Raw genomic sequence first — 27,566 nt, forward strand, 5'->3', positions numbered from 1 at the left:
TACATTAATAAACAACAAAAAAAAAACATAGTTTAAACAAAAGCACACAAATAATGTAAGAGTGCCAGATGCTGCCGACAGCCCAAACACAGAGATTTTTCCAGCTTCCAGTTTCAAGAGGAAGGTTAAGAGCGCTAGATAAGGCCCATTCCCTACCCCCTCCCACCATGCCGGGGACAGATCTCAAAAGTCTGTAGTTATAGCCTACACAGAATGTACAGTCCACAATCCACACTCCACCACACAATCCACGCGTAATAATCGCCGAATCGGAGCGAGTGGGCAGCCCCTCTTCTCTGCTATGCTCTGCTCTGCTTTGCCGTGCGCTGCTCTGCTCTCTGTGAATGAATTTCTGTTTTCGAGCATATGCACATATTTCTGTTTTTCCTTTCAACATTCGGTTGGGCTGGTTCCCCCTCACCACAGTCTTGGCTTGGCTTGGCTTGGCTTGGCATGCAAATCGCGTTTCTAACTTTTCAATGCCAAAGCTATGGCCCGGGCTCCGGCTCTGGCTCTGGGCTCTGGGTCCCGCGTAGGCTTGCGCGATGACGTGTGCCACTGTAAGCCTCGATCTCTCGGAGCTCTCTCTCTCTCTCTGCCTCGTAGATTTCCAATCAGTTCGTGACGATGAATGAAAGCCCCCCCAACAGCCAAAGAGCCAACAACGAGCCAAAGATGTTGTGGGTGTGACACCAACGCCGGTTCAGGTCATCATTGACTTGACTGATAAAAGTCATGGCTGGTACGCGACTGCTGCTGCTGCTGCTGCTGTAGGTCGTTCTGCTGCCGCCAATTCTTGGTCCAGCCAAGGTTAATTGCCATCATGCAGTGGGCTGTTGTGCCCCTGCCCCCTTCCACACATTTACCCGCAGTATACCCGAGCATATATTGCGTACATATCTGCTCGTGTCTATCGGTCTGCGCGGGTGTCTAGGCTATATACTCGAGACTCTGCGCCGATTGCCTTCTATGGTCGCTCACCTGCGCATCATCTCCATTCGCCCACTACTTCTACATTTTCTATGATCACCCAGCCTCAGCCCCCCAGAAAAGCACGCAAGTTTGTTGGCTTTTATAATATCGTTTTTATTTCATTTCAATACATCAAATAAACAGTGGAGAATCGGAAGAATGAAAGAATTTAATTTTGTATTTAAATATGGATTGTATCTTTAGCGATTAATTTACCTTAACGAACTCTTTTCAAGTAAATACCAAACGTAAAAGGAAAGGGATCGAATCTCTAAAATGTACTCCCCTTTCCGTTTAAATTTGAACTGGAACCAAATCCAAACCACTTAAAAATAGCTTATTTTTATTCAAACATAATCTTCAAATGGAACTAGTTCCATTTTCCTCTAGTGTTTTCTCTTCGTACTCTTCTCCATACACACTTCCTTGTACTGTTCGCGTTCTGGTGCCACCTTCAATCCCTGTACAATACCCTCTGCAACTCCAATTTGTTCGACCGCTGATTCATTTTCCAGCGAACCACCTCCCGAACCGATCCTGAAGCGATCCTCTAGCAATCCCCCAGCAACCTCCTGCCCGCTCCTCCAGCTCCAGCTACAGAGGGAGCACGAGTGCATATCAGTTTGAGAAATTAAAAGGATTTTGCGGTTCCGCTGACTATCGATGCTGCGTGCCGCTCGAGCCTCTAACGACATTTTAATGATTTGCTGTTTTGCTGTTGCTGTTGCTGCTCCTGCTGCTGTTGCGGCAGCAACAGACGCGTCACCAAGTTAGCCACGTGCGTAGCACAAGACGCAGGAGCAGCAGGCGGAGGAGGTGGAGGAGGAGTACAAAAGCATTCGCAATGCTCGTCGATTACGTACGAGGGCGACCTCTGTCAGGCATCGTCCAGCTGTCCAAAAGCCACCAACAACGCAGCCACGCAAGGAGTCTTGGCTTTGGGTTAACTTCTTTTTCTCTCTCTCTCTCTCTCTCTCTCTCTCTCTCTCTCTCTCTCTCTCTCTCTGTGTGCGTGTGTGTGTGTCTTGGCGGATTTTGTGTTTAAGCCGCCGCTGCAAGTTCTAACCGCATGCCGCCACAATGTCCTCTTAATTTCCTAGCCCCCAACGGCAGCAGCTTCTGCGCGCGCTCTCCACGCGATGATATCGTCGCCGGCTTCAGATCCAGAACCAGACCTCAGGTCCCAGGTCCAGGCCCTGGACACAGCCACATCTACAGCCACATCCACGTCCTCTTCTGTCTGTGCGCTCGTTTTTTAATTCAACTGATTGTACTGCGGCTTCTGGAATTCGGCATTTCTTAAAGCCCGCGGGGCACACACACATTGTGCGGCTGGGGAGCGCGCGTCGGCAACTTCTGGCGACGGCCAACTGCTGACCGCCACCACATCTCCTCCTGCTGGTGCTGCTGCTGCTGCAACTCCTTTTGGGGCTGCCGGCCGCCGCCGCCTTCGCAATCTGAAAAGGTTAAGAAATGACAATTTGTGAGCGTTTCTTTCTGTTGCTGTTTGTGTTTTGTTTTTGTTCAATTCGTTTTTGTTTCTCTCTCGTATTGCTTTGTATTGTTTTTTGTTTGGTTTGGTTGGTTTCGTCTGGCCCGGCCTGGCCTGGCCTGGCCTGGTCTGAACTGGCCTGGCCTGGCCTGTCCTGCCTCTCCTGTCCTGTTGCTCTTGGCCCTGTTGCTTTCATTGTGATTATTTAAAAGCCTGAACACTGGACTCTGGACGCTGCCTGCTGCCTGCTGCTTGAGAGGACCCTAACGAGGCGCTTTCGGCCTTTCGGTACTCACATTTAGTTAAGCAATTATTGGGCCTGCAATGCAAAAAAATAATGCGTATTGTACATTGTGTTCCCCTCCATCTCGCCCTGCCTCCCTGCCTCTCTACCCCTTTACTTTCGGGGGGGACTTACTCCAATGATTTTCCAAGTTAATCAAAATTCATTGCTATCCACGATGAAATCTCAACGACCTTCGCCTCCTCCTGCCGCCGTAACTCCTCTCTAGCGCCGTCACCGAGCCACGCCCAACGCAGCAGCGCCCATTCACTGAAGCGTGGCAGAGGCAACAAACATTTCAGTTGAAGCTCATAGTTTATTGTGTGTTTTTTTTTAGTAGCTTGTAGCTGTTCCCCTCCCCCTGGCCATCCCCACAGCACTTATATAGGCAGAGGCAGAGGCAGCTCCGCTTCACTGGCCATTTTATGGCTGAGAATCTCTCGTGCCTTCCTTCTTTCTTTATTTCTGTCGGAGTGGTTGCCTCATAGACGGGATTTATTATATGAAGATGTTTTGATTACCAAATGTTTGGGCACCCATGAATCCAGCGAAGGTTCCCACTCCCACAAACAAAAGTGAGAATGAATTTCCATAAAATATAGTACACTTCGGAGTAAAACCTACAAACAAGCGATAGATATCCAGAATGAGACTCGGCGACTTCTCTTTCTCTTACTTTCTTCTTGTGTCGCAAATTTCCTCGCATTTTTCATTGAGTTTTTGGAACAAATACTGATTGAAACTTTACCAACTTCCGCGAGGCGAGTCGCTCGTTACAGCTTGTTTTTATCAGAAAGTAGCTAAATTTGTTTAAATTTAACCAAAAACTTGGGCCACAAAAACATTTTGAGTAATAAATTCTAAGCTAAACTTTGAGCTTGAGCTTGAGCTTCAGCTGTGGACGGTGGATGGTGGGGGATGCTGGTGTGTGCCCATCTCCCAGAGTCGATTCATTATATAATGAAGCACACGCGGACATCCCACACGGGTAGCCAGAGCCAGAGCCAGAGCCGCCTTCTGCCCACAAAGCCAGCCAGCCAGCGACAGTGCGGCTAACAAAAGTGAAACAACAATCGATGTTCAGCTCATTTCCTGCCCACAATCGAAATCGAAATGTTGAAATCCACACAAATTGTACGAGTATGTACTGTATCGCTTATATACAGCATCTATGTATAGTATCTACTCTGAAATGTTCTCCCAAATATTCTGAGATTTATTTCTTTTGCCAAACGAAAGTTTTGAGGTTCTCTTCTCTTTGGCTGGGCTCTAATGAAAGTGCCATACATTTTCAATTAAACCTTATGCTGCTGATGCTGCTTGGAAATTGACAAACTTCTTCCAGACGCATACGCAGTCGCAGACACAGACCCAACCTTAGTGGCATCGTCTGATTGGCGCCGATTAAGCAATCCAACGAGGCATCAAGCCCCAGCCTCTGCCCCACTTGGAGAGGGGGAAAAAAATGGGGAACGGCGACAGGGACGGCGACGCTATGGCGTTTTTCGTGGTTGCTGCAATTATTTGCGAATTAACATTTATAACACTTGATCCTGTGCGTATCCGTTGAAAGCAGAAAGCTCTGCCTGGGCTTTGCCTTACTTGACGCTTCAGCGCGTTTAAAAAGTATTTTTGTGCCACAACAACGACAGCAGCAGCAGCAGCAGAAGTGGAAGCGGCAGCAACAGAAACAGCAACAACGCGAAATGTTTTGCCGCATTTTAAGAGGTCTTCGAGTGTCCGTCCGTGTGTCTAGGGTCTGTCCGTGCTGGTTGTATGTCTGTTATGCGGATTCATTGCAGCCGCAGTCACTTGTTGCTTCTGTGGCTGCCTCTGATGTTGCTGTTGCTGTTGCTGCTGTGCTAAATTTCACACCAACAATGAGCGCGAGTCAACAATGAATGAAAATGACTGACGAACAGAGAGATGACCAGCACAGGAGCCTGACCAGCCTGCTCTTGCTCATGCTCTTGGTTTGGTCTGGCTCTGGCTCTGCACTAAATCGATACCTTAATTCAAAGGCACGCCAGACCGCATTTTTTGATAATATACTTCAACTCCATCCGCTCCAGTGACCGCTCCGCTCGCTTCTGCTGCCACTCCATGGCTCCACTGCTCCACTACTCCATGTTGGTGGCACGCGTGAGATTTCCTGTCTTCAGTTGTTCAAGGATATATCTCAAATCGGATTTCAGCCAAATTTGGGTGTTCTTTGTAGTTCGGATGGGATCTGAATTAAACTCGTGCATCGGATCACATCCAGTGCTTATCGGCCTGGGAATTGTGGCACACAGCCACAGACACAAGACAGTTATTGTTTTTGTTGTTGTGCAATGACTTTAAAAAGCTGTTAACATGCGTTGTCATCGCTGCCATATGTTGCACGACAACGAGCAGCAGCAGCGGCGGCAGCAACAACCACCACCGACACCGCCGACGACAACAACGACGGCGACGACTCCTGGTCGCCATTGATCGGTGATCGCTTTTGGGGCCTGGCTGGCTGGCGACTTGCTTGTCACCACCTGGCACAACTGAACCAATTTTATGAAAGTTGCATCAATGCGCTGAACTTCAGATTGGCGGCATGCGTTGATTTCCATAGAAATCTATGCGAAAGTGGAAACGCCAGCGATTTGCGTGACCCGCAGCGATAGTTATAGCTTCCTCAGTTCACATGTGCCGTCCCTTATTTGGAAGCTTGTGTTGTGTCGCTGTTGCTGTTGTTGTTGTTGTGTATGCGATTCAACGCAGCAATTACACGTACACTTATATATGCACAGTATATATGTATAAAAGAGAAAAAACGAGCACACAGCAGCAACAGCAGCAGCAACAGCTGAAAGCTAAAGCCTAAGCGTCGGTGGCGGCCAGACCCGAGACACAGAGAGCCAAGCCAGGCCCGAGTGCAACATCGTCGCCACATTGGCTGACTTATGACGAAAATAATTGCTGTCGTATCTCTAGCGGGCGATCGCGTCATCGTCATCGCCATCGTTATCGGTTGCCCGCTAGAAGGCTCAATCGCTAATCGCTAAGGCGCTAATCAATAATAATTTTATCGATCATTTTATTGCTTCTACATACGTACTCCTCTCTCTCTATCCTTCTGCGTCGCTCATCGTTTTTCCTGTGGTTGGGTGGTCCAAAATCGATTGCCATAATAATTTCACGCAAATATAGTACACACACAGACATACATATAGACCCCCCATTCCACGGTAACATCCACTGCGGCAATCGTCGTACAATATTGTAATTTACTTAATTTCGTACCGTATCGTATCGTTCAGAATACGCAAATTTTTTAAGGAAAAAAAGGCGAGTGCAAACAAGAATTTGAAGAAAACATTGTCCATGCATTAGCTACATGTCCCAGTCCCAGTCGTAGTCGTAGTTGTTCTTGTTGTTGCTATTGCAAGTGTTGTGGTTGTTGCTGTTATGAAAGGCGACTGCGCGGCGGCGTTTGTATTGTTGGTGCTTTGCTTGCTTTATTTTGCAGTTTTTTTCATTGCTACATTTGATATGCAAATTTCTGCATATCATTTAATATTTAATATTTAGTGGGTTAATAATTGAACTACAAAATGGTTCCCTGGGATGACCAAATATGGGGGAAATCGAATTGCAATTCAAAGCCATTGGAAAATGTCTTTCAACATTCTGAACCCGAGGGTAGACTTGGAATACATATATGAATCTGAACTTCACAGAAAGTTGTCTGACATGAATATCCTTTATCGTCAAACTCCTGCCTGCCGCTTTTCTCCTTTTGACTGGCCACATGGCGTATGCGCAATATTTGCGTAAGATCTTAGAGAAATCAGCGGTGCCAGTGGTGGCTACCGACTGCCACTTCGCGACAACGCCTTGACATGCCCACACGTCCAGTGACAACAACACCTAACAACGCTGCAACATGCCACAAAACTTTTGGTATTTCTGCTACTGTCGCTGCTTGCCGCAGCGCTCCCGTGTGAGAATGCCCCCCCACCCCCTCCCCATTGTGTTTTTGTGTGTGTGTGTTTTGTGGGTATAGAAAAGCAGCGACAAGGATCGGGACTGCGACTGCGACGGGGACTGTGACTGGAAGATGGGGAGCATTGAGGGCCAAAAATTTATAATGTGGCACGCAATTAATTCACTGCCAAAGCTGCCAAACGTAGGCGCAAAAATTATCACACCATTCATATGACGCTCACGAATTTTGGTTTGGGCTTGGGCTTGGGTTTGGGTTTGGGTTTGGGTTTGGGTGGCAAGACCAGCTAGAGGAGTCGTCACCCGATCCGTTTCGTTCCGTTCTCTTTGGCGGCAAACATTTAACAAGCAGCGGCTGTCCGGCTGCGCTGAGGATGCCACCTAGAAAGCTCACGCTAGGCGTGCAATTGGCTAGAGCCGACGATCATGGTCATGCCACATGGTGCCACCGCATGGACAATGGGCCGGCCGAGTCGAACCGAGGCCGGACCGGTGGTCCTTTGTCTCTCTCTCTCTCTCCCCGGCCTCTGCCCCCCTTCTCCACTGTGGAGGCCTGTCAGTGCTAATTTGTTGCTACTCGTGGCTCGCGCAGACTGCGGCTACCACTAAAAATATAGCCATAAATGTTGATCAATAAGGAGAGGGCATGGGTATGGGTAAGGGGGCTGTAGGGAAATCTGCATGTCCTTAATGCTGGCAACGTGCGAGTTTTACAAATTACAAAACGAGCAGCCAAGAGCCGCATTCGTTGTACATATATATCGAGTATTTTTCCCACGTCTCATTAGCAGGCCAGAGATCGTCTTCGCCGTTGCTCTTGGCCGTTGGTTCTTTTACTTTCTATCATCGTCATCGATTCGGCGACGCAGACGCAGACGGAGACGTCCTCAGCGTCATTATTGTCAACTCTCAACGAGTTGCCAATCGTCTGTCCCAACTATCTTTCTGCCTGGCTGCCTGCTTGCCTCCCTGCCGTCTCTAGATTGATGTCTCTGCAGTCAGACAGTCAGTCAGTCAGTCAGTCCGTCAGTCCATCAGTCCATCTCCACAGCGGCCGCAGCCGCAGCCACAGCAACCTCGCCAAAGGAGGAAGGTGGCAAGAGCCAGAAGCAAAGGCAGACCCAGAGCCCAGGAGAAGTTGGCACAGTTTGCGCACTTTGGCATTTCATCTGTCCCCGGGACCTCTCCTGCAGAGGCCACTCTTGGTCCTACTTCAAAATTCGATAACGAATCTGGCAGGCACCATGGAAAATAAGCCACATTTTCATAAGTATCCGGTCAGAACCTATCGTAGCACCGTCTATTTTTGTCCCCTTGGAGTAAGTTAAATGAGAAATAACCATATTCTTTTGCTGCCAGTTAATTGATGACACTTTCCACTCCATTCAGTCCTTAAATTCACCTTCAAAATTACTTTAATGCTACTGCGAGTCAATCAGGGCTACATTCTACAGATGTTGCACTGTTTTTGTTTCTCTTTAATTGTACAGATGTTTTCAGTTGAGTTTTAGCTTCAATAAGAAAAGTCTATTCTTGCGAAAAGAAGTTTTAAAACGACTTAGCTTTTGTGATTTTGTGTCGCTGTTTAATCCTCTAAAATTACAAGGACTGCCAAGGGATTCCTCGGTGGTCTTCCAAGTCTTAGGGCACGCCCGAAAGAAGAAAAAGAAATATGTCTCTCGATATTATACAAAAGTTTTGTGTCGTCGTCGTTAATACAATTTCTGAAAACAGAACATTTTCCTTAAAAACGCTCTAGTTTGGTTCAGGCTATAGCTATGTTTTCTGTATAATTCAACTAAATTATATTGCAGAAGATACCTATAATTGGTTATTTGTAACCTATTACTAATGTTTAAAGTAGTTTGTTGATTCCTCTAGTAGTTCCCGAGTGCGCTACGTATCTTGGGCTCGTTTGTTGTGTAATTCTTGTTTGATTTGACCGCTTGGCGTCTCTGTAGGAGGAGGAGGAGGAGGAGCTGCCCACGATGTGGGGAATCGTTGATTGTTTTGCTGTTATTGCGGCTATTGGGCTTTAGTATACATTTGATTCTTGTCATACTTGTATATACATATATATATATATGTATATACACTCTGTGAGAGTGTGGTGCGCCTTAAATAAAAGCTGAGGCCCGCTGCTCGTAGGAGTTAATTAGACTGTTGAGGTGTACCACGGCCCCAGAGAGTGGAGCGATCTCCGACCCAAGCCGATCCGATCCGGCGTCGTGTTCGCTTTCAAGTCAAGCCCCAGCTATTAGTCGCTCAATATTACGCGTTTGCCCGACAACATTGTTTTGTATTTTTTCTGTTTTTTTGTTCTGAGAGATCTTGAGTTCTGGATGGATGGTGGACGGCGAATGGTGGATTGGTGGGGGAGTGGTGGCAGCGGGGACAAGGCTGCTGCTGTTCACACGCTGCTCATCAACAATTGCTGTCACGAATTTTCCACTCGGCGCTTTTTGCGCGCGCTACTTGTTTGTGTTTTGAAATTTATTTATTTGTGCATCATCCACACGGGTACACGGGCACACGGGCACTCGGGCACACGGGCACACACACGGAGAGGGATCCCTCTCCTCTCTCTCATGGATCCGATCCTCATGGATACTCTGCTCACTCCTCGTTCTTTCGGAGTAGCAGAGCAGAGCGGAGCGGAGCGGAGCGGAGCGGAGTGGAGTGGATCGATCCGCACACACAGTGTGTGCTGTGTTCCTCCTGGAGCGCACTGAAGAATGCATTTGATCAGATAATGTAATTCGCATTTTAAATTGAGGCGCATTCCCAGTTATACTTCTTCTCACATGCATTTACTGCCATCCTCCCTGCCACTCTGCCACCCTGCTCCCTGCCTCGGCATTGCCGTTGCCATCGTCATCGTCCGGAGGAGCAGGAGCTTCTGCAGGAGGAGACCAACTTCGACTGCCACTGCCACTGCCACTGCCACTGCCACTGCCATGGCCTGGCCAGCATTGCGGGCGTCGCATTATTACGCACAAGTAAATCATCGACATCGTAGTCCTCGTCTTCGTCGTCGTCGTCGTCGTCGTTGTCCAGCCCCGAGATGAGCTCAGCCGATGGGCTTGTTAAGTAATTTAGTTGGCTTTTTCTGTCCTCCCCCTGGCCACCTGCCCCTGGGCAGGTCTGCCCTCTGGTCTGCCAATATATTTTGCCTGATTTTTATACCCGATACTCAAAATGAGTATTGGGGTATATTAGATTTGTGGTAAAAGTGGATGTGTGTAACGTCCAGAAGGAATCGTTTCCGACCCCATAAAGTATATATATTCTTGATCAGCATCAATAGCCGAGTCGATTGAGCCATGTCTGTCTGTCCGTCTGTCCGTCCGTCCGTCTGTCCGTCCCCTTCAGCGCCTAGTGCTCAAAGACTATAAGAGCTAGAGCAACGATGTTTTGGACCCAGACTTCTGTGATATGTCACTGCTACAAAAACATTTCAAAACTTCGCCCCGCCCATTTCCGCCCCCACAAAAGACGAAAATCTGTGGCATCCACAATTTTAAAGATATGAGAAAAACAAAAACGTAGAATTGTAGAGAATGACCATATCTTTAAGACTGCGGAATCTGAATTGGATCGTATTATTATTATAGCCAGCATCAAGAAAACAATTTAATTTTTTCTCGCCCTGTCTCTCTCTAACACACACGTAGCATAGGCGGCTTTGCTTAGAGTAAAACATTAGCGCCTAGATCTCAGAGACTACAAAAGCTAGAGCAACCAAATTTGGTATCCACACTCCTAATATATCGGACCGAGACGAGTTTGTTTCAAAATTTCGCCACACCCCCTTCCGCCCACACAAAAGACGAAAATCTGTTGCATTCACAATATTGCACATTCGAAAAAACTAAAAACGCAGAATCATAGATAATGACCATATCTTTTAGATTGCTGAATCTGGATCAGATCAGATCATTTTTATAGCCAATAGGAACAAATCAATTTGCAGTGGCTACGCAGCGCCCGACGTCACGCTCAGACTGATTTTCTGTCTCTCTCGCACGCACTCTTTGTCGTGTCGTTTAATATTAGCTGCGTCTGCCGGAGGAGAGCCATACTGACTTAGTATCGGGTATAACTGTAGAGTTGCGGTGTCCGCAGCAACTCACAACGTTCCCCCTCGTTTGTTCCTATATTGCATTTGGCATATTTGCTTAAAGAGCTGCCCTGCCTGTGAGCTGCATTTGATATTGTTTCTATAAATGCTATAAATTGGCATTCAATTAGGGAAGATGTGTTTTATTCTTTGGTGGGATTCGCACAGAGACGGGAGAGAGAGAAGGGAGCAGAGCGAGAGTCTTGATTGAAAATCAATTTTATCGTAATTCCATTTTTATTTCACAGCTTTTAAAGCAATATCCTTATCGTGATCTATAGAATTATTGAAGCTTGTGTTCTTTGCGATTATTTTTGTCTTCAGAAAAATATGTCCATTATTCGAATGAACAACAACGAATGGTCTAACATTTCGCTGATACAATTTTCTTCTCCATTAAAATTGTTTCAAATATTCACTCCATATCCATAGACGTTGATCATGGATATGCCCCAAAATGTTTCTTTGATCTCTAAGAAACTGACTTTCCTCAGAGACAATCACTTGCTATCAGCCATCAACTCTTGGCTACTCTCAACATTTCCCATACAATCAGGCATTAGCATATCAGCCAACAGAGATCTATAACTCTCTCACAGACACAGACAGTGACTCCGGGAGGACATTGGAGTGGTGTGGAGTGGAGTCGAGTGGAGAGCGGAAACGGAGTGGATCATATGGAGATCCATCATACATTGTAGAGACTTATCCTGCTTTCTAACGATTGCATTTTTATACCCGATACTCAAAATGAGTATTGGGGTATATTAGATTTGTGGTGAAAGTGGATGTGTGTAACGTCCAGAAGGAATCGTTTCCGACCCCATAAAGTATATACATATATTCTTGATCAGCATCAATAGCCGAGTCGATTGAGCCCTGTCTGTCTGTCTGTCTGTCCGTCTGTCCGTCCGTCCGTCCGTCCGTCTGTCCGTCCCCTTCAGCGCCTAGTGCTCAAAGACTATAAGAGCTAGAGCAACGATGTTTTGGACCCAGACTTCTGTGATATGTCACTGCTACAAAAATATTTCAAAACTTCGCCCCGCCCACTTCCGCCCCCACAAAGGACGAAAATCTGTGGCATCCACAATTTTAAAGATATGAGAAAACCAAAAACGTAGAATTGTAGACAATGACCATATCTTTAAGACTGCGGAATCTGAATTGGAACGTCTCATTATGATAGCCAGAATCAAAAAAGCAATTTCATTTTTTCTCGCCCTGTCTCTCTCTAACACACACGTAGCATAGGCGGCTTTGCTTAGAGTAAAACATTAGCGCCTAGATCTCAGAGACTACAAAAGCTAGAGCAACCAAATTTGGTATCCACACTCCTAATATATCGGACCGAGACGAGTTTGTTTCAAAATTTCGCCACACCCCCTTCCGCCCACGCAAAGGACGAAAATCTGGGGATATTCACAAATCTCAGAGACTATTAAGGCTAGAGTAACCAAATTTATTATCCGCACTCCTGTCAGATCTCACTATAAAACGTATATCTCAAAATTTCGCCCCACCCCCTTCCGCCCCCCCCCAAAGGACGAAAATTTGTGGCATCCACAATTTTGAAGATACGAGAAAACTAAAAACGCAGAATCATAGATAATGATCATATCTATTAATCAGATCAGATCATTTTTATAGCCAAAAGGAACAAATCAATTTGCACTGGCTACGCAGCGCACGACGTCACGCTCAGACTGATTTTCTGTCTCTCTCGCACGCACTCTTTGTCGTGTCGTTCAATATTAGCGGCGTCTGCCGGAGCAGAGCCATACTGACTTAGTATCGGGTATAAATGTAGAGTTGCCGTGTCGGCAGCAACTCACAACGTTCCCCCTCGTTGATATTTGTGACACGCAGATTTTCCATCAGTGTCAACAAGGCATTGTTCGGGAGAGCAGCAGACGTCAACGTGGTTGGTCCGCCATCGCAGACCCCGTTCCGGCCACGTCCTGGCCTGCTAGCCCGCTGGCCCGCTAGCCCGCTGGCCCGTTGCCCCGATACCCCGCTGCCCCGAAAGACTGACAGACTCGATCGGCCGTCCGATCGTCATCGATTTTTCAACATCAGACCAAAGTCGGGCCGAAACGAAACGAAACCCAGAGTCGCGGGCTAATGCAAAACTGAATGCGCGTACATTTGCATAGACACAAAATTATATGAGACCCGAGACCCAGGACAGGACCCCGATCAAACGCAGCTTCCTGGTCTTTTTTCGCTTTGGTTTGCAATTTATGTACCCACACAATGGGGTAACAAAAACAGTTGGAGGAATCGTCGTCGGAGTCGTTGTTGTCGATGCTGGGAGTCGTCGTCGAGCATCGAGGCTGGTGGTGGTGTTGGCTTAAACACCATTCTAGCGGTTCTTTTAGCTTGTTTATTGGCATGAAAATCTATCATAAATGCATCATGCATTTTATATTTATTATACGTAAATACAACGAGGGGGGACGTTGTGAGTTGCAGCGGACACCGCAACTCTACAGTTATACCCGATACTAAGACAGTATGGCTCTCCTCCGGCAGACGCCGCTAATATTGAACGACACGACAAAGAGTGCGTGCGAGATAGACAGAAAATCAGTCTGAGCGTGACGTCGGGGGCTGCGTAGCCAGTGCAAATTGATTTGTTCCTTTTGGCTATAAAAATGACCTGATCTGATCCAGATTCAGCAATCTGATAGATATGATCATTATCTATGATTCTGCGTTTTTAGTTTTCTCGTATCCTCAATATTGTGGATGCAACAGATTTTCGTTCTTTGTGGGGGCGGAAGGGGGTGGGGCGAAATTTTGAGATATACGTTTTATAGTGAGATCTAACAGGAGTGCGGATACCAAATTTGGTTACTCTAGCCTTAATAGTCTCTGAGATTTGTGAATATCCCCAGATTTGCATCCTTTGCGGGGGCGGAAGGGGGTGTGGCGAAATTTTGAAACAAACTTGTCTCGGTCCGATATACTAGGAGTGTGGATACCAAATTTGGTTGCTCTAGCTTTTATAGTCTCTGAGATCTAGGCGCTAATGTTTTACTCTAAGCAAAGCCGGCTATGCTACGTGTGTGTTAGAGAGAGACAGGGCGAGAAAAAATGAAATTGTTTTCTTGATGCTGGCTATAATAATAATATGATCTTATTCAAATTCTGCAGTCTAAAAGATATGGTCATTCTCTACGATTCTGCGTTTTTGGTTTTCTCGTATCTTTAAAATTGTGGATGCCACAGACTTTCGTCCTTTGTGGGGGCGGAAGTGGGCGGGGCGAAGTTTTGAAATATTTTTGTAGCAGTGACATATCACAGAAGTCTGGATCCAAAACATCGTTGCTCTAGCTCTTATAGTCTTTGAGCACTAGGCGCTAATAGGGACGGACAGACGGACGGACGGACAGACGGACAGACAGACATGGCTCAATCGACTCGGCTATTGATGCTCGGAAACGACTCCTTCTGGACGTTACACACATCCACTTTTACCACAAATCTAATATACCCCAATACTCATTTTGAGTATCGGGTATAAAAATAATGTGCCTGACATTTGACCCGGCCCAAACTACACAACGTTATGGCCCGGCCACATGTTGCCTTCCGAGCCTTGCCACAGCCTGCCACAGGCTGTTGGCTGTTGGCTGTTGACCTGCCAGGCAGGCCTAACAGCAATCCCAACACTCGCCACTTAAATGCTCGTTTATAATGTTGTTAAAATACAATAAATAGTCGGGATTCGCAGCAGGCGGTTGCTGCTGCAAGCTGCACGCTGCACTGTTCCACCTTTTGCTCCGCTCATGCTGATTTATGAAATGTGGACGCCGTCTTGGCGGTCCCACAAACGGACTTGGACTCCGACTCTGACTGCGACTGCGACTGAGACTGGGACTCCAAAGGCCAGCCTCTGATCGGGCGAGCCTTGAGGCCTCTGACTGGGCTCCGGCTGGCTCGCAGTCTCAGCCCGAGTCGGGGTGATTGTGTGATTGTAGGCCTTTGATTGAGTTGTCGGCATGCTGGGCTACTGTTTGGAGTTCTGTGAGTGGGCTATCTATTAGTAGAATCAGAGCTTTTGGCTATAGCTCCGCAGCCTTGGCTTATCACTGGTTTAAAGGGGTCACAAATGGATCTACTTGAACATGGAATGGAAGCTGCTGACTGTCTAAGAAGTACGAACTCTGGGTTATTCTGGGATCATTATGACCAGCACTTTAAATCTCGTTTACCCATTAGATGATCTTCTCAACTGTTAAGCACTTTCTTAAACATTTTTCACTTTTGTTTTCTTCAAAATTTTACTTATTTAATACAAATATAATGCATATACACTTACCCATTAAGGAAATCGAATCAAGTTAGGGATCTACCGTCCACAGCACAGTTGTGCCTCCTCGATCGGCGGGCAGGCAGGCAGCATTCGATCATGTCGTAGCTCTTAAGCATTCAAGTCACCATCTTTCAATGTACTGTAATTAATTTTCTTCACACACTTTTCCGGTCTTTTCTGTCTGTTCTTGTTTGGTCACACTTTTCACGTCTTCCGATCGTTCTGCAGCGGCCGAAGAAAAGCCGAAGAAGATCGATCCCATCCAGCAGCGGTCGTGCGATCCTCGATCGTCGTGCAGGTCACGCAGACGCAGTTACTCAGACTGAAAACGTAGCTGCATCGCATGGGTCTCTTGAGTCGCTGCTCGGGCAGAAACCAGAGTAGAAACTCGTTTGGGGGCGACATTTTCTTAAGAGAACGCCCGGCACTGGGGACTGTGAGTGAGAGGGAACAAACAGATATCTTGAATTCCCTCCAACGCTCTTTTGGGGCTCTCTTAAGCCCAGCTCTGACACTCTCTCGCGCTCTCGTGCGCTCGTGCGCTCGTACTCTCCCTCTCCCTCTGGGGTTTCATTAGGCAGTTATATTTTATGTGTATATATAGGAGACGACCTGTGGGCGGGACTTGTGCCCGTGCGATCGCCTGTGACTTGCTCAGCAATGCCATTTTGGGCCGGGCTCTATATACATTGGCTGCGTGGGGGACAAATGAGCAAACAAATGAGCGGCAATTTATGTGTGTTTTCTCCGATCGGATCCGCTCGGCTCTGGCTATGGCTATGGCTATGGCTATGGCTCTGGCTCCGTTGTATGAGAATTCAATTGACACCAACCTGCTACAAAATGACGTATCTCCCGCGTATGTATTTATTGAAATTTATTCAATTATATACGACTGACTATATACATATCTATCTAGATATATGTATATATATATATGTACACCCAACCTTTGGCTTTGGGTGTAACCAGTTTTTAGCACACTCAAAAAAAAACGAGGGGGAACGTTGTGAGTTGCTGCGGAGACCGCAACTCTACATTTATACCCGATACTTAGTCAGTATGGCTTTCCTCCGGCAGACGCCGCTAATATTAAACGACACGACAAAGAGTGCGTGCGAGAGAGACAGAAAATCAGTCTGAGCGTGACGTCGGGCGCTGCGTGGCCACTGCAAATTGATTTCTTGCTTTTGGCTACAAAAATTATCCGATCTGATCCAGATTCAGCAGTCTGATAAATATGGTCATTATCTATGATTCTGCGTTTTTAGTTTTCTCGAATGTGCAATATTGTGGATGCAACAGATTTTCGTCCTTTGTGGGGGCGGAAAAGGGTGGGGCGAAATTCTGAGATATACGTTTTATAGTGAGATCTAACAGAAGTGCGGATACCAAAATTGGTTACTCTAGCCTTAATAGTCTCTGAGATTTGTGGATGCCCCAGATTTTCGTCCTTTGCGGGGGCGGAAGGGGGTGTGGCGGAAATTGGACACGAAACGGTCAAGGTCCGATATCACAGGAGTGTGGATACCAAATTTGGTTGCTCTGGCTCTAATAGGTTCTGAGATCCTAGAACTCATATTTTGCAATTGGCAAAACCGACCATGAAACCTGTGTGTTAGAGAGAGACAGAGCGAGAAAGAATGAAATTGTTTTCTTGATTCTGGCTATAATAATTATACGATCTGATGGAGATTTTACACCCTAGAACAAATAGTCATCATCTACGATTCTGCGTTTTTGGTTTTATCGTATCTTTAAAAATGTGGATGCCACAGATTTTCGTCCTTTATGGGGGCGGAAGTGGGCGGGGCGAAGTTTTGAAATATTTTTGTAGCAGTGACATATCACAGAAGTCTGGATCCGAAACATCGTTGCTCTAGCTCTTATAGTCTTTGAGCACTAGGCGCTGAAGGGGACGGACAGACGGACGGACGGACGGACAGACGGACAGACAGACAGACAGAGCTCAATCGACTCGGCTATTGATGCTGATCAAGAATATATATACTTTATGGGATGGAAACGATTCCTTCTGGACGTTACACACATCCACTTTTACCACAAATCTAATATACCCCAATACTCATTTTGAGTATCGGGTATAAATATGAAATCAGCGATTGAATATTTTTGTTATTTCTCCATCGATTGTGGGCGTGGGCACAATTTAATGAAATCCAAACAATTCTAGACTTGGTGTTTGACGAATGATCAATGCGCCGGCCGGACAGGGTGCTGAAACTGATTTTTCAATTAGTTTTGTGGCTAAACTGGATTGCAGTTTATATTCGATTCGATATCTGAAAAATTGCTTTTAATTGGGTGGAAACCATACAATTTCTGGTGGACCAGAACTTTAGCAATGCTCTATTTTCTTTCCCAACGCTAAAAGCAGTATCTTTTATGGGTTTTGAGTCCCAGCTTGATCCAATTTTGCTCTCCCAAGATCCAAGATCAAAGCTTAAAGCCCTCATGGGAGTACCTTCAAATGGCCTGCTGGGATATACGTATCTGAATACCCCATAGATCTGAATAACCTTTCGACTAGCCGCTTCATCTGAGAGGAGCCATCGATAGGCAGGCATTCAATGGCTGAGGAGCTTCTGTTGCATTCTAGAGTTTAATCGCTGTCAGCGGCTCCAGATTGTATGGGCAGTTAGGGGCCTTCTTTGCTTTGGCTAAATCTAGCTAAACATCGAGCTACTAGCTTTGTCCGGGCACCCACATGGTGCTCCTCCTCCTCATCCTCCTCCTTCTACCCCTGGACCGCTTTGGATAGATTACGAGTACGAGCACGAGTATTCGCGTATAATTGCAATTTCCATTCAACTGTTTGTTCGTTTTGTGGGCCTCTGTGTCCCTCTGTGCCTCAATTCATTTGTTTGTTTGGCTTGTTTTGCGGTTGTTAGTGCCCATCGTAAATTGCAGGAATTGGGAGCTATGGGGGCTCTTGGTGGGGTGGGGTGGGGGGGTAAGGTGCAGCTATGCCCCTTGCTAATCGGTGGCGTTTCATCTGCGGCCTGCTGTCCTGTTCGGGGGCTTGTTCGGCTGTCGTCGCACGCATAATTAGGCCTGAGGACAATCGTTTCGTTTCGCTCCGTGCCTCTTCGTGGGGTTTTCGGCGAGTGCAATTTCGGGCAAATAATTGCCAAACGGAAAACAATAAGCCCTGGCCCTGGCCGAGGGCAATCGTGGCATCTTAATGCGCCCCTGACTGACATTTAAATAGATGCTAATTCCCATCATAACTGAAGCCCCGACTCTGCCCAACTAACGAATTTTAACTCTCTCCCGCTCGATTGCTCTCTATCTCTCTCTCTCTCCACTCACGACTCAACGAGTGACTCTCTTCCCACTACGAGTACGAGTACGAGTACTTCCTGCTGGCCGCTTTCTTTGCGCGTGAATCCGTGTAACCGCAGCACAGCGCTTACCAATCCCAGAAATGGCGGGGAAGCGGCAAACAGAAAACAAAACTGTGATTTGACCAAAAACAGAAAGCCGGCCAGAAAGCTTGGCGGATATAAACGCTTTAAGACTCCATATTGGCCAAATGGCCAAGCCATCCAGCAGCACCACCAGCAGCAGCACCAGCTCTTCAGCAAATTTCTACGCAGTGGAGGAGGTTGTGTGTCTTCCTCTGCTATTTGTTGGTTGTTGTTTGGTTGTTTGGTTGTTGCTGCTGTGCTGTGCTGTTTCGTGTCAACTGACTTTGGCTCTGGCTTTCGGCTTTCTGGCTTTTGTTTTCACAAGCCGCCCCATTTTGCTTGCCCCATACTCCATGCCACATGCCCATGCCCAGGCCCATGACATTTGCCCCAACGTTTCCTGTTGAGAATTTGCAGAGCCCCGCTGTCCTGTCCTTCCCTGTCCTGTCCTGTCCTGTGGTTGTGATTGTGTGATTCCTCCTACAAAATCAAGGAACAGTGGTTTCGGATTCTGATTTCCCATAGCTCTGAAAGATGGCAAAGATCCCCTTCGAAAAGATGGATACAACAACAAAAAAACAAAAAACATTTCGGTTGGTGGGTTTCTTCCTGTTCTCGAACCACTGTCGGAACCCATCCCACATCCCCATCCCGTTCCCTGGGCAATTGTGCGTTAGATTTAAGTGCTTTCGTTTGCCAGGCTTAATTTGCATTTTTATTTTTATGTTTTCATTGAAAGCGCCAGCATCAATGAGCCCGCTGACTTCAGCAGATCCGAGCCGAGTGGCACCGAGTGGATCTGAGAGTGGAGTGGAAGCTGAGAGCTGAGGCGAGCACATTTGGCTATTCCTTTGTTTTCGGCCTTAAGTTATCAGCGGCGGTAGATGTACACGGCATCAACGGTAGCAGCAGTAGCAACAGCAACAGTGGTAGCAGCAGCCACAGCAACATGCAACATGCAAAATGCAAATGTTTATTGGCCAAATGCTGAACGATCTCAACGAGCTAAACTGAGAATGGGTTAACACTGTTTTAGCTGTTTGCTGTGGCTGCTGCTGTTGCTGTTTTAGATGCGGCCTGTTCCTTCTTTCATTGGCTCGAAGCGGGTGCTGACTGCCACACAGTTGTCGCCTTTTGTTGTGGCAACAACCATTTTGGTAAAAACAACTAATCAATTGGCAAATGTGCCATCCGTCAATCATTGAGTCAGTCGCGCTGGTGGTGTAGGTCACACGACACCACACGAGCGGGTGCGGCAGTGGCGGTGGCGTAGTGGAGTTGCAGTTGCAGTTGGACATGCATCCAGTGGATGCAGTGGATGTGTGGCAGCCACCGAATTGACTCGCATTCACTTTTGGGGCTAATAAAATGCCACCTTGGTTGTGAATGTCAGTTAGCCAATTTGAAAATTCATTCATTCAATGCTTTTGACGACTGACTGACTGACGGACGGACTGACGACTATTGCCAACATTTATTATTAGCCTTTCCGACATTGCCTATTTTTGGAGCTGCTGATGGCCACACAGCCACAGCGGCAGCAGCAGCAGTGGCAGCAGCAGCAACCACAACAACAACATGCCGCACATATCACAGCAAGACAAATTTCTATATAGTTGCATTTGTCGCAGGCTCTCTCGAAGCCAGCCCGATAGCCAGCGAGGCCAGATCGGACCAGACAATGCCCGGCATTATTTCGATATAAATTGCATGCCATTGGCCCGACCAGTGGCATTCCATTCAACCATCCTGACAAAACTAACTTGTCGTCCTATTGTCCTCCTGCTGTCTGTCTGTTTTAACTCACAGTCCCACGTGTGGAGGCAGTGTGCAGTGCTGTGCTTTTGTTTGTGAAGCAAATTCAAATTGCATTTTGGGTTGATGCGCAAATGGAACTGGCAGTGGGTGTGCCACACAGCTCCAAGGTCTGACTATCTCTCGCTGGAAATTCACTTATGAATGGCTTACAACCGGAACACTTTAAAGACAATTTTTCAGTGGGAGTTACAGAATTCCTTGCACTAAATTATACTTTAAGACATCTCTCCTTTACATTTCTTAGTTTCCATTCAACTTTTCAAAGAATATAATCTATAGAAGTCTATAAATTATGATCCTTTTCCTTTAATCTGATAATAATAAATATCAACAGAAGAACCATATAGCATGATTCAACCACTATATAAACCAAGTGGAAAGCTCACCTCCAACAAAAGCCCTTAATGGGGCCATTGTCGGCGCGTTTTTCAAGAGCCTCCGTGGCGCAATTGGTTAGCGCGTTCGGCTGTTAGCCGAAAGGTTGGTGGTTCGAGTCCACCCGGGGGCGCATATCTCTATTTTTCCCATTTTTTTCTCTCTCTCTCTCTTTTTAATTATTGGCAAATGGCTTTTTTTAATGTTTTCTTAAAATATATTTATTTGTTTATTCGTTTATTGTGTAGCGAATTTCAATGATGTGTTTAACAAAGTGGAATCGTCTGTTGTGTGGTCTGTAATTAAATACGAAAGGTGGTAGGGGCTAGATAAGATAAATAGGAAATAAACATCAATTGACATAAACTACTGATTTATGAGATCGTTGGGTGGGTTTATTGATTCCTTCCGTTTGACTTTGATTGTTGCCAAGCGGCCTGGCCTGTAACCTCCGCACGAGCAGCTCCACTTTCAGCCCTCTTTGTGCACCTCTGTCTGCCACTTGATGTCACTGAAAAGCCCGCAAGCGTAACAACAGTTGCAACTGCCACAAGTGCAACTTCTGCTGCCGCTGCTGCTGCTGCTGCTGTTGCCAAGTATATCATGGCCACTTGGAGACAGTTTGTCGTCGTTGCTTTTGTTAATTAAAATGTCTTGGTGCTGTCACTCAAAAGGCGGTCGTCTGATCCACTGGCCAAGCGACTGGCTGGCAGCAGACGAACGACAACGACAACGATGACGACGACGACGCCCATTTTAGTCAGCGGCAACAATGCGATTTTGCCTTTTGCTGCTGCTGCCTGTGCTTGTGGCTGTGGCTGCAACAATTTCATTGGAAGTCTGTGGACGGGGGACGCGGCGTATGCGCAATGCCATTGCGATCTCACTCGCACAAAATGGCGATCGCATTGTTACAGTTTGCAATTATTTTGATTTATTTTTTGTTCGCTCCGTCGCTGCAGTGCCTCCAGTACTGTCTGCCCCTACACCCTGCCTCTGCCTCTGCCTGTGGCACTAATCAAAATTAAAATGACGCGAACGATACCAGACAAGGCGATGCCACGGATGATGTCCCCGCACTGTGCACGTCGCCGTTGCCGTCACCGTCACCGTCCCCGTTGCCGGCCAGAGAGTCAGAAATCAATATTTTAAATTCTTTAACGCGTGTGCACATTTAAGGCAACGCCAGCTCATTGATGTGCGTGCCGGCGAACAGCCTGGCCAGCACTTATACGCAATTTCGCGCCATATTTGGTCCAAACATATTGGATTTTTTGTCAGGCACTGGGCTGGCATATAGAACAGGCTCATACCCAGACCCAGACCAGGCCAGAACGAACCAGACCAGACCAAGCCAGATCAGGCAGCCATCCAGGCAATCATCCTCAACTTAGCTCTGGCTTAAGATCAGCAGCAGCAGTAGCAACAGTAGCAGCAGCACCAGACTGTTTGGCTGCACAGCGAAGAACCCCACTAATCGAATGTCTATCTTTTTTTGCAGGATGATCGATCGCCAACATCGTCGGGCAATGAGTCGGACGACTCTTCGGACGTGGAAATGCCCGCTGAAGTGGTGTCCGAGGTGGTGGCCACAAAAGTGCTAGCCAGTCAGGATCCCAGCAAAACAGAGGCAACGGCATCGGCGACTGCAACGGCAACTGCAGCAGCGGCATCCAAGCCGATGCCAGCACTGAGCTATCAGACTGAGAAAGGACCCTCAACGTCCTCGGCAGCAACTGCCGGAGGAGGATCGTCGGGGGATGGCAAATATGTCTATCCGGGAGCCTCCTTTGCCAACATACCGCCGAAAATGTTGAGGCAACTGATACAAACGGGACACTTGCAGCTGCACGCTGAAGAGGGTGAGTGTTGCAAAGATTACCGAATATTTCACCATAGATTTCACGACTGTCTCTATCCGCCAGATGGCAATCAATATGTGACTATCCCGCTCAGCTCCACGGCAGCCAGTCTGATCAAGGGCAACAAATTGGCGGCCTCATCGTCCAGCGGTGGTCCTGGAGGAGGAGGCGGAGGAGGAGTAGGATCCACGGCTATCAAGTCAGAGCAAACACCCGAGAAAGCATCGTTGATTATCAAACAGGAGTATGATTAGCACCCCGCTACGACCACCGCTTGTCCAACACTGAGAACGGCGTTTATCAGCACTGGCCCGCAACAAAAGAAGAAGCAGCAGCAAGGGATCCCCAGTACCCGTCTTCGCAAAGTCTATTTAAAGTTTTCACGATCGCCTGCTAACTCTAAGTCATACTACTACGAGTATATCCATTATTATGTCGTACATAAACTATTTTTATACCTATATAAAAAGAAGAGAAGGAGAAACCCAACCCTGCCAACGGCATATCTACATATATGAAACTATACGTAAGTTTACAAAAAAAATGTTCTGCAAGCTATGAAAGCATCATATTGAGTTCGGGATCAAGATCGATAAAGAGGGAAGAAAGAGAAGGATAATGAGGATGAGGATGTTCCTAAACCGCAGAGGTCAAGTTGCTTTGTTAATAGTTTATATTGTTTTATTATATTATATACAATACATAAATATATATGAAACATTTTTTTGCATATAAAACAAATGGATAATGCTTATTTTCGGAGTACTACAGGCAAGGAAATCCTTCGATTTTCTTAAAGTAGTTCAGAACCCCCTTAAATGTCACTTTCCCTCGATAGATACTCCCTTTCAGCTATGTAAGTGCAAGCAGTCGACCAAAGGTATTTGCCGTTTAACCATTCATTCGCAATGGCACTTACCGAACCCTGGCCACGCCCCACACACACACACACAAGGTGAGTATCTATGAGAAGGCTTGGATTAAGCACACTCAGAAGAAAAGTGTGCGACAGACAAATAAATGCCTTTTGGTATTTAGCCGCTTGATGGATGTCCATGTTGAGTATTTTGCAATTGATTGATTGACGACATCATCTTATTGACACTTAACCTAATTAAACGTCGCTCATTACTTACTAGCGCAGGTAGCACCACACCGCACCGAACCACACTGCAGCACCTGTTACAGCCCACGGATGAGTGTCTTGGGGGGGTGACGGTGACGGTTGCGCTTCCGCTGCGGCTGGGTCAATTTGCATGCGAGAGACCCTGGCCACAAAGGCGCAACGTGTGGCACATACTAATGGCAGCTGTGGTGGTGAGTGGTTAAGTGTGGACGACCTGGGCGGTGGATTGGCACGCGCCCGCGCTTCCGTGCGGGCCCAGTTCTTAGCCCAGCCCAGCCCATAGCCAGAAGTTGTTAGAGCTTACGACCTACTGGCTGCCTAGCATGGGCTGCTCCAGTTCCAAGTCCGCCCCAACGATAGACGACACTAAAGGCCCCGTGTCGGCCAAGTCGAACAGAATGGCCAGCAACAAGGAATACCGTGAGTGCACCGGAGCCCCCGATTGAGTTGCTTATTACCGGTCTCTCTCTCTCTCTGTCTGACAGCTGCTTCGGAGGACTTTACCATTCCGCTGGACACAGAACAGCAGCCGGAGATGCCTCTCAATGAGACCTTGAGACAGCCACCCAAGCGCATTCAGCAGCTAATGCAGGAGGCGGCCCATTTGGAGCCGCCCACGCTCGAGGAGCTGGAGGACAAGCAGCAGAAGGCGGAGCAGAGGCGCCAGGAGTTGATGCAACAGAAGCTGGACGCCATCCAAAAGAATGTTCAGATACTGATGCGAGGACAGAGCGAGGGAGACGGCCATGGAGAGGCGAATACAGAGTAAAACCCGAATATTTCCAACCAGCACTCTGCGTAGGAAAGGAAAGATTTTGTCAGCCTGCTTTTCATTCACATGTTTTATTGTTAGCTTTAATTCATATATGTATTACTATATATCATAGAGTATTTCCAAACAATTAGATTGTATGCAATTAAACCTCCACTTCACTTCACTCCACTCCCCTCCAATCTCATCATCAAAACGCGTCCTACTCGTACTGTAAAATACAATTATATTTGTATGTACTTCAATCTGTTCGTCGTAGTCAAAAGGTTATCTATATGTATGTATTCATGTATATATACTCGTTTAGGTTTGTTTGCTCGATTGGTGTTTTGGTTTTGCTGAGATATACGTTAATCGTACTACATATGCTTCATTTGGATGTGCGTGTGGTTGTAAATCATGTCTTTTGGGTTTATAGTTGGTTCACTTGGTTTGGTTGCCAGGCTAAACTCCATATTTATATATAGCTATACTCGTATGTGTATAGTATAATATATCGTATCGTATCGTTAGGTATAAATACACACGTCTTGTGCCGCAGAGACTACAAATGTTGCTTGGATTTCGCCTCCAGAGGCCTCCGACAATTTGTTAGATCATTCGATTAGTTAGCTACACACTCATAAAAAGGGTTTCGATCCGGGTGTACCGATTATCTTTTGCTTAGACTTAGACTTAGACCTTCGACTGGAGGCATCTCTTATCTGGTCGTATCTATTGCTCTGGGTTACATTACTCTTGCTACATTTCGCTTTTCGCTGTTGGGTTTTTTTTCATTATTTATCAGTTACAAAAATGTTTTGTTCTTAGTTGTTGAACTATGGTGGGTTTCGTTCTTAAAACATACATTGTAATAATCGTAATTTAATGCATATACATATACATATATATGTACACATATATGTACGTACGTATTTATTTATTAAATTAACAAATTATCTGTTAATAATGGTACTTAGTTACTAAAGGCGGAAAAAGATAAGTTAAAAGTTAGCTAAATTTAAATGATTATAAATATTGCATGCAATTTGTTTAAGAGACAGTTCAGGGGATAGGGTTTGACAGAGGGAGTTATAATTATGGCATAAAACCCTAAAAGGTTCATGATCAGCATAATTAGACCTACATATGGGTAGACGGATAGGCCTAAAAGTACGGGTAGGTCTGGATGGAACGGCCAAGTCAATCTGACCCAAGAGAGTTTGGGAGTCAACAGTCCCAAGAAGGAGCTTGTGCACGAACATTACGCCATTGCATATTCTGCGATGGTGCAACGACGGCAGGTCAATAAGATTTAGCCCAGACCGGTAGGGTGGCAAGATTCTACCCGAGTCCCAGTTAAAGTTCCGAAGGGCAAAAATTAAAAATTGCTTTTGCACGGATTCAATAACAGCCTGCTGCTCTTTATACTGCGGGCTCCACACACAAGAACAATACTCCAATATAGGACGTACTAACGAGATGTACAGTTGTTTCGTAACGTACGCTAAAACACCCTTAGCTTTATTTACAGTTGCAGCTATATGGGTGTTGAAACACATCTTGTGATCAAAAAGGACTCCGAGGTCATTTGAACTCGAAATTCGCTCAAGGACATGATTTCCTAGAACATATGAGACAAAATGAGGAGCGCGACGGTAAAATGTCATAAGTTTGCATTTGGAAAGGTTCAGAAAAAGAAGATTAGTTGAACACCAGTTCACTTAGATCAAGTTGAAGGCGTGTGTGCAAATACCAATCAGAGTAAGAAATACAGATTTTGACATCATCAGCATACATTAGTGTAGTAGAGTATGTTATAACTTGAGGAAGGTCGTTCACAAATAAAACGAGGGGGAACGTTGTGAGTTGCTGCGGACACCGCAACTCTACAGTTATACCCGATACTTAGTCAGTATGGCTCTCCTCCGGCAGACGCCGCTAATATTAAACGACACGACAAAGAGTGCGTGCGAGAGAGACAGAAAATCAGTCTGAGCGTGACGTCGGGCGCTGCGTAGCCAGTGCAAATTGATTTGTTCCTTTTGGGTATAAAAATGATCCGATCTGATCCAGATTCAGCAGTCTGATAGATATGGTCATTATCTATGATTCTGCGTTTTTAGTTTTCTCGAATCTGCAATATTGTGGATGCAACAGATTTTTGAGATATACGTTTTATAGTGAGATCTAACAGAAGTGTGATACCAAATTTGGTTACTCTAGCCTTAATAGTCTCTGAGATTTGTGGATGCCCAGATTTTCGTCCTTTGCGGGGGCGGAAGGGGGTGTGGCGAAATTTGGACACGAAACGGTCAAGGTCCGATATCACAGGAGTGTGGATACCAAATTTGGTTGCTCTGGCTCTTATAGGTTCTGAGAACCTTGAACTCATATTTTGCAATTGGCAAAGCCGACCATGAAACCTGTGTGTTAGAGAGAGACAGAGCGAGAAAGAATGAAATTGTTTTCTTGATTCTGGCTATAATAATTATACGATCTGGTTGAGATTTTACACTCTAGAACATATATCCATCCTCTACGATTCTGCGTTTTTGGTTTTATCGTATCTTTAAAAATGTGGATGCCACAGATTTTCGTCCTTTGTGGGGGCGGAAGTAAGCGGGGCGAAGTTTTGAAATATTTTTGTAGCAGTGACATATCACAGAAGTCTGGATCCAAAACATCGTTGCTCTAGCTCTTATAGTCTTTGAGCACTAGGCGCTGAAGGGGACGGACAGACGGACAGACGGACGGACGGACAGACGGACAGACAGACATGGCTCAATCGACTCGGCTATTGATGCTGATCAAGAATATATATACTTTATGGGGTCGGAAACGATTCCTTCTGGACGTAACACACATCCACTTTTACCACAAATCTAATATACCCCAATACTCATTTTGAGTATCGGGTATAATAAACAGAAGCGGGCCCAGATGACTTTCCTGTGGCACACCTGAAGTAACATTAACAGTATTTGACAACACGTTAGAAAACAAAACACGTTGAGTACGGTTAGAGAGATAGGACAAA

At 46.3% G+C, this 27,566-nt stretch overlaps 2 protein-coding genes, 1 long non-coding RNA gene and 1 other non-coding gene across 4 annotated transcripts in view; 3 read left to right on the top strand and 1 right to left on the bottom strand.

Annotated features, from left to right (window-relative positions):
• The window catches only part of LOC108160398 (serum response factor homolog), a 30,636-nt gene extending 7,498 nt beyond the window's left edge, over positions 1-23,138 (top strand). The window contains exons 3-4 of the mRNA XM_017294389.2: positions 22,289-22,649; positions 22,713-23,138. Of these exons, the coding sequence (XP_017149878.2) occupies positions 22,289-22,649; positions 22,713-22,903 (552 nt within the window). The 3' untranslated portion in view covers positions 22,904-23,138. The remainder of the gene's footprint in view (positions 1-22,288; positions 22,650-22,712) is intronic.
• Positions 1,934-15,474, bottom strand: LOC117193257. Its single transcript, XR_004474552.1, has 2 exons — positions 15,170-15,474; positions 1,934-2,429 (listed from the first exon to the last, which is right to left on the bottom strand). It is a non-coding gene; the product is annotated as an uncharacterized LOC117193257 (long non-coding RNA).
• Positions 20,847-20,920, top strand: Trnan-guu. The gene has a single exon. It is a non-coding gene; the product is annotated as a tRNA-Asn (tRNA).
• A 960-nt stretch (positions 23,139-24,098) lies between the features above and the next one.
• Positions 24,099-24,649, top strand: LOC117192901. Its single transcript, XM_033397642.1, has 2 exons — positions 24,099-24,163; positions 24,223-24,649. The coding sequence occupies exons 1-2, from the start codon at positions 24,099-24,101 to the stop codon at positions 24,542-24,544; spliced, it is 387 nt and encodes a 128-aa protein (XP_033253533.1). The 3' UTR covers positions 24,545-24,649.
• Positions 24,650-27,566: the final 2,917 nt, after the last annotated feature.

This window comes from Drosophila miranda (assembly GCF_003369915.1).
Source record: "Drosophila miranda strain MSH22 chromosome Y unlocalized genomic scaffold, D.miranda_PacBio2.1 Contig_Y2_pilon, whole genome shotgun sequence".
Lineage (NCBI taxonomy): Eukaryota > Metazoa > Arthropoda > Insecta > Diptera > Drosophilidae > Drosophila > Drosophila miranda.

Coding starts and splice junctions, on each gene's coding strand:
- LOC117192901 (XM_033397642.1), top strand. CDS start 24,099: ATGGGCTGCTCCAGTTCCAAGTCCGCCCCAACGATAGACGACACTAAA. Junction 24,164..24,222: donor AAAGGCCCCGTGTCGGCCAA/GTCGAACAGAAT, acceptor CCCCCGATTGAG/TTGCTTATTACCGGTCTCTC.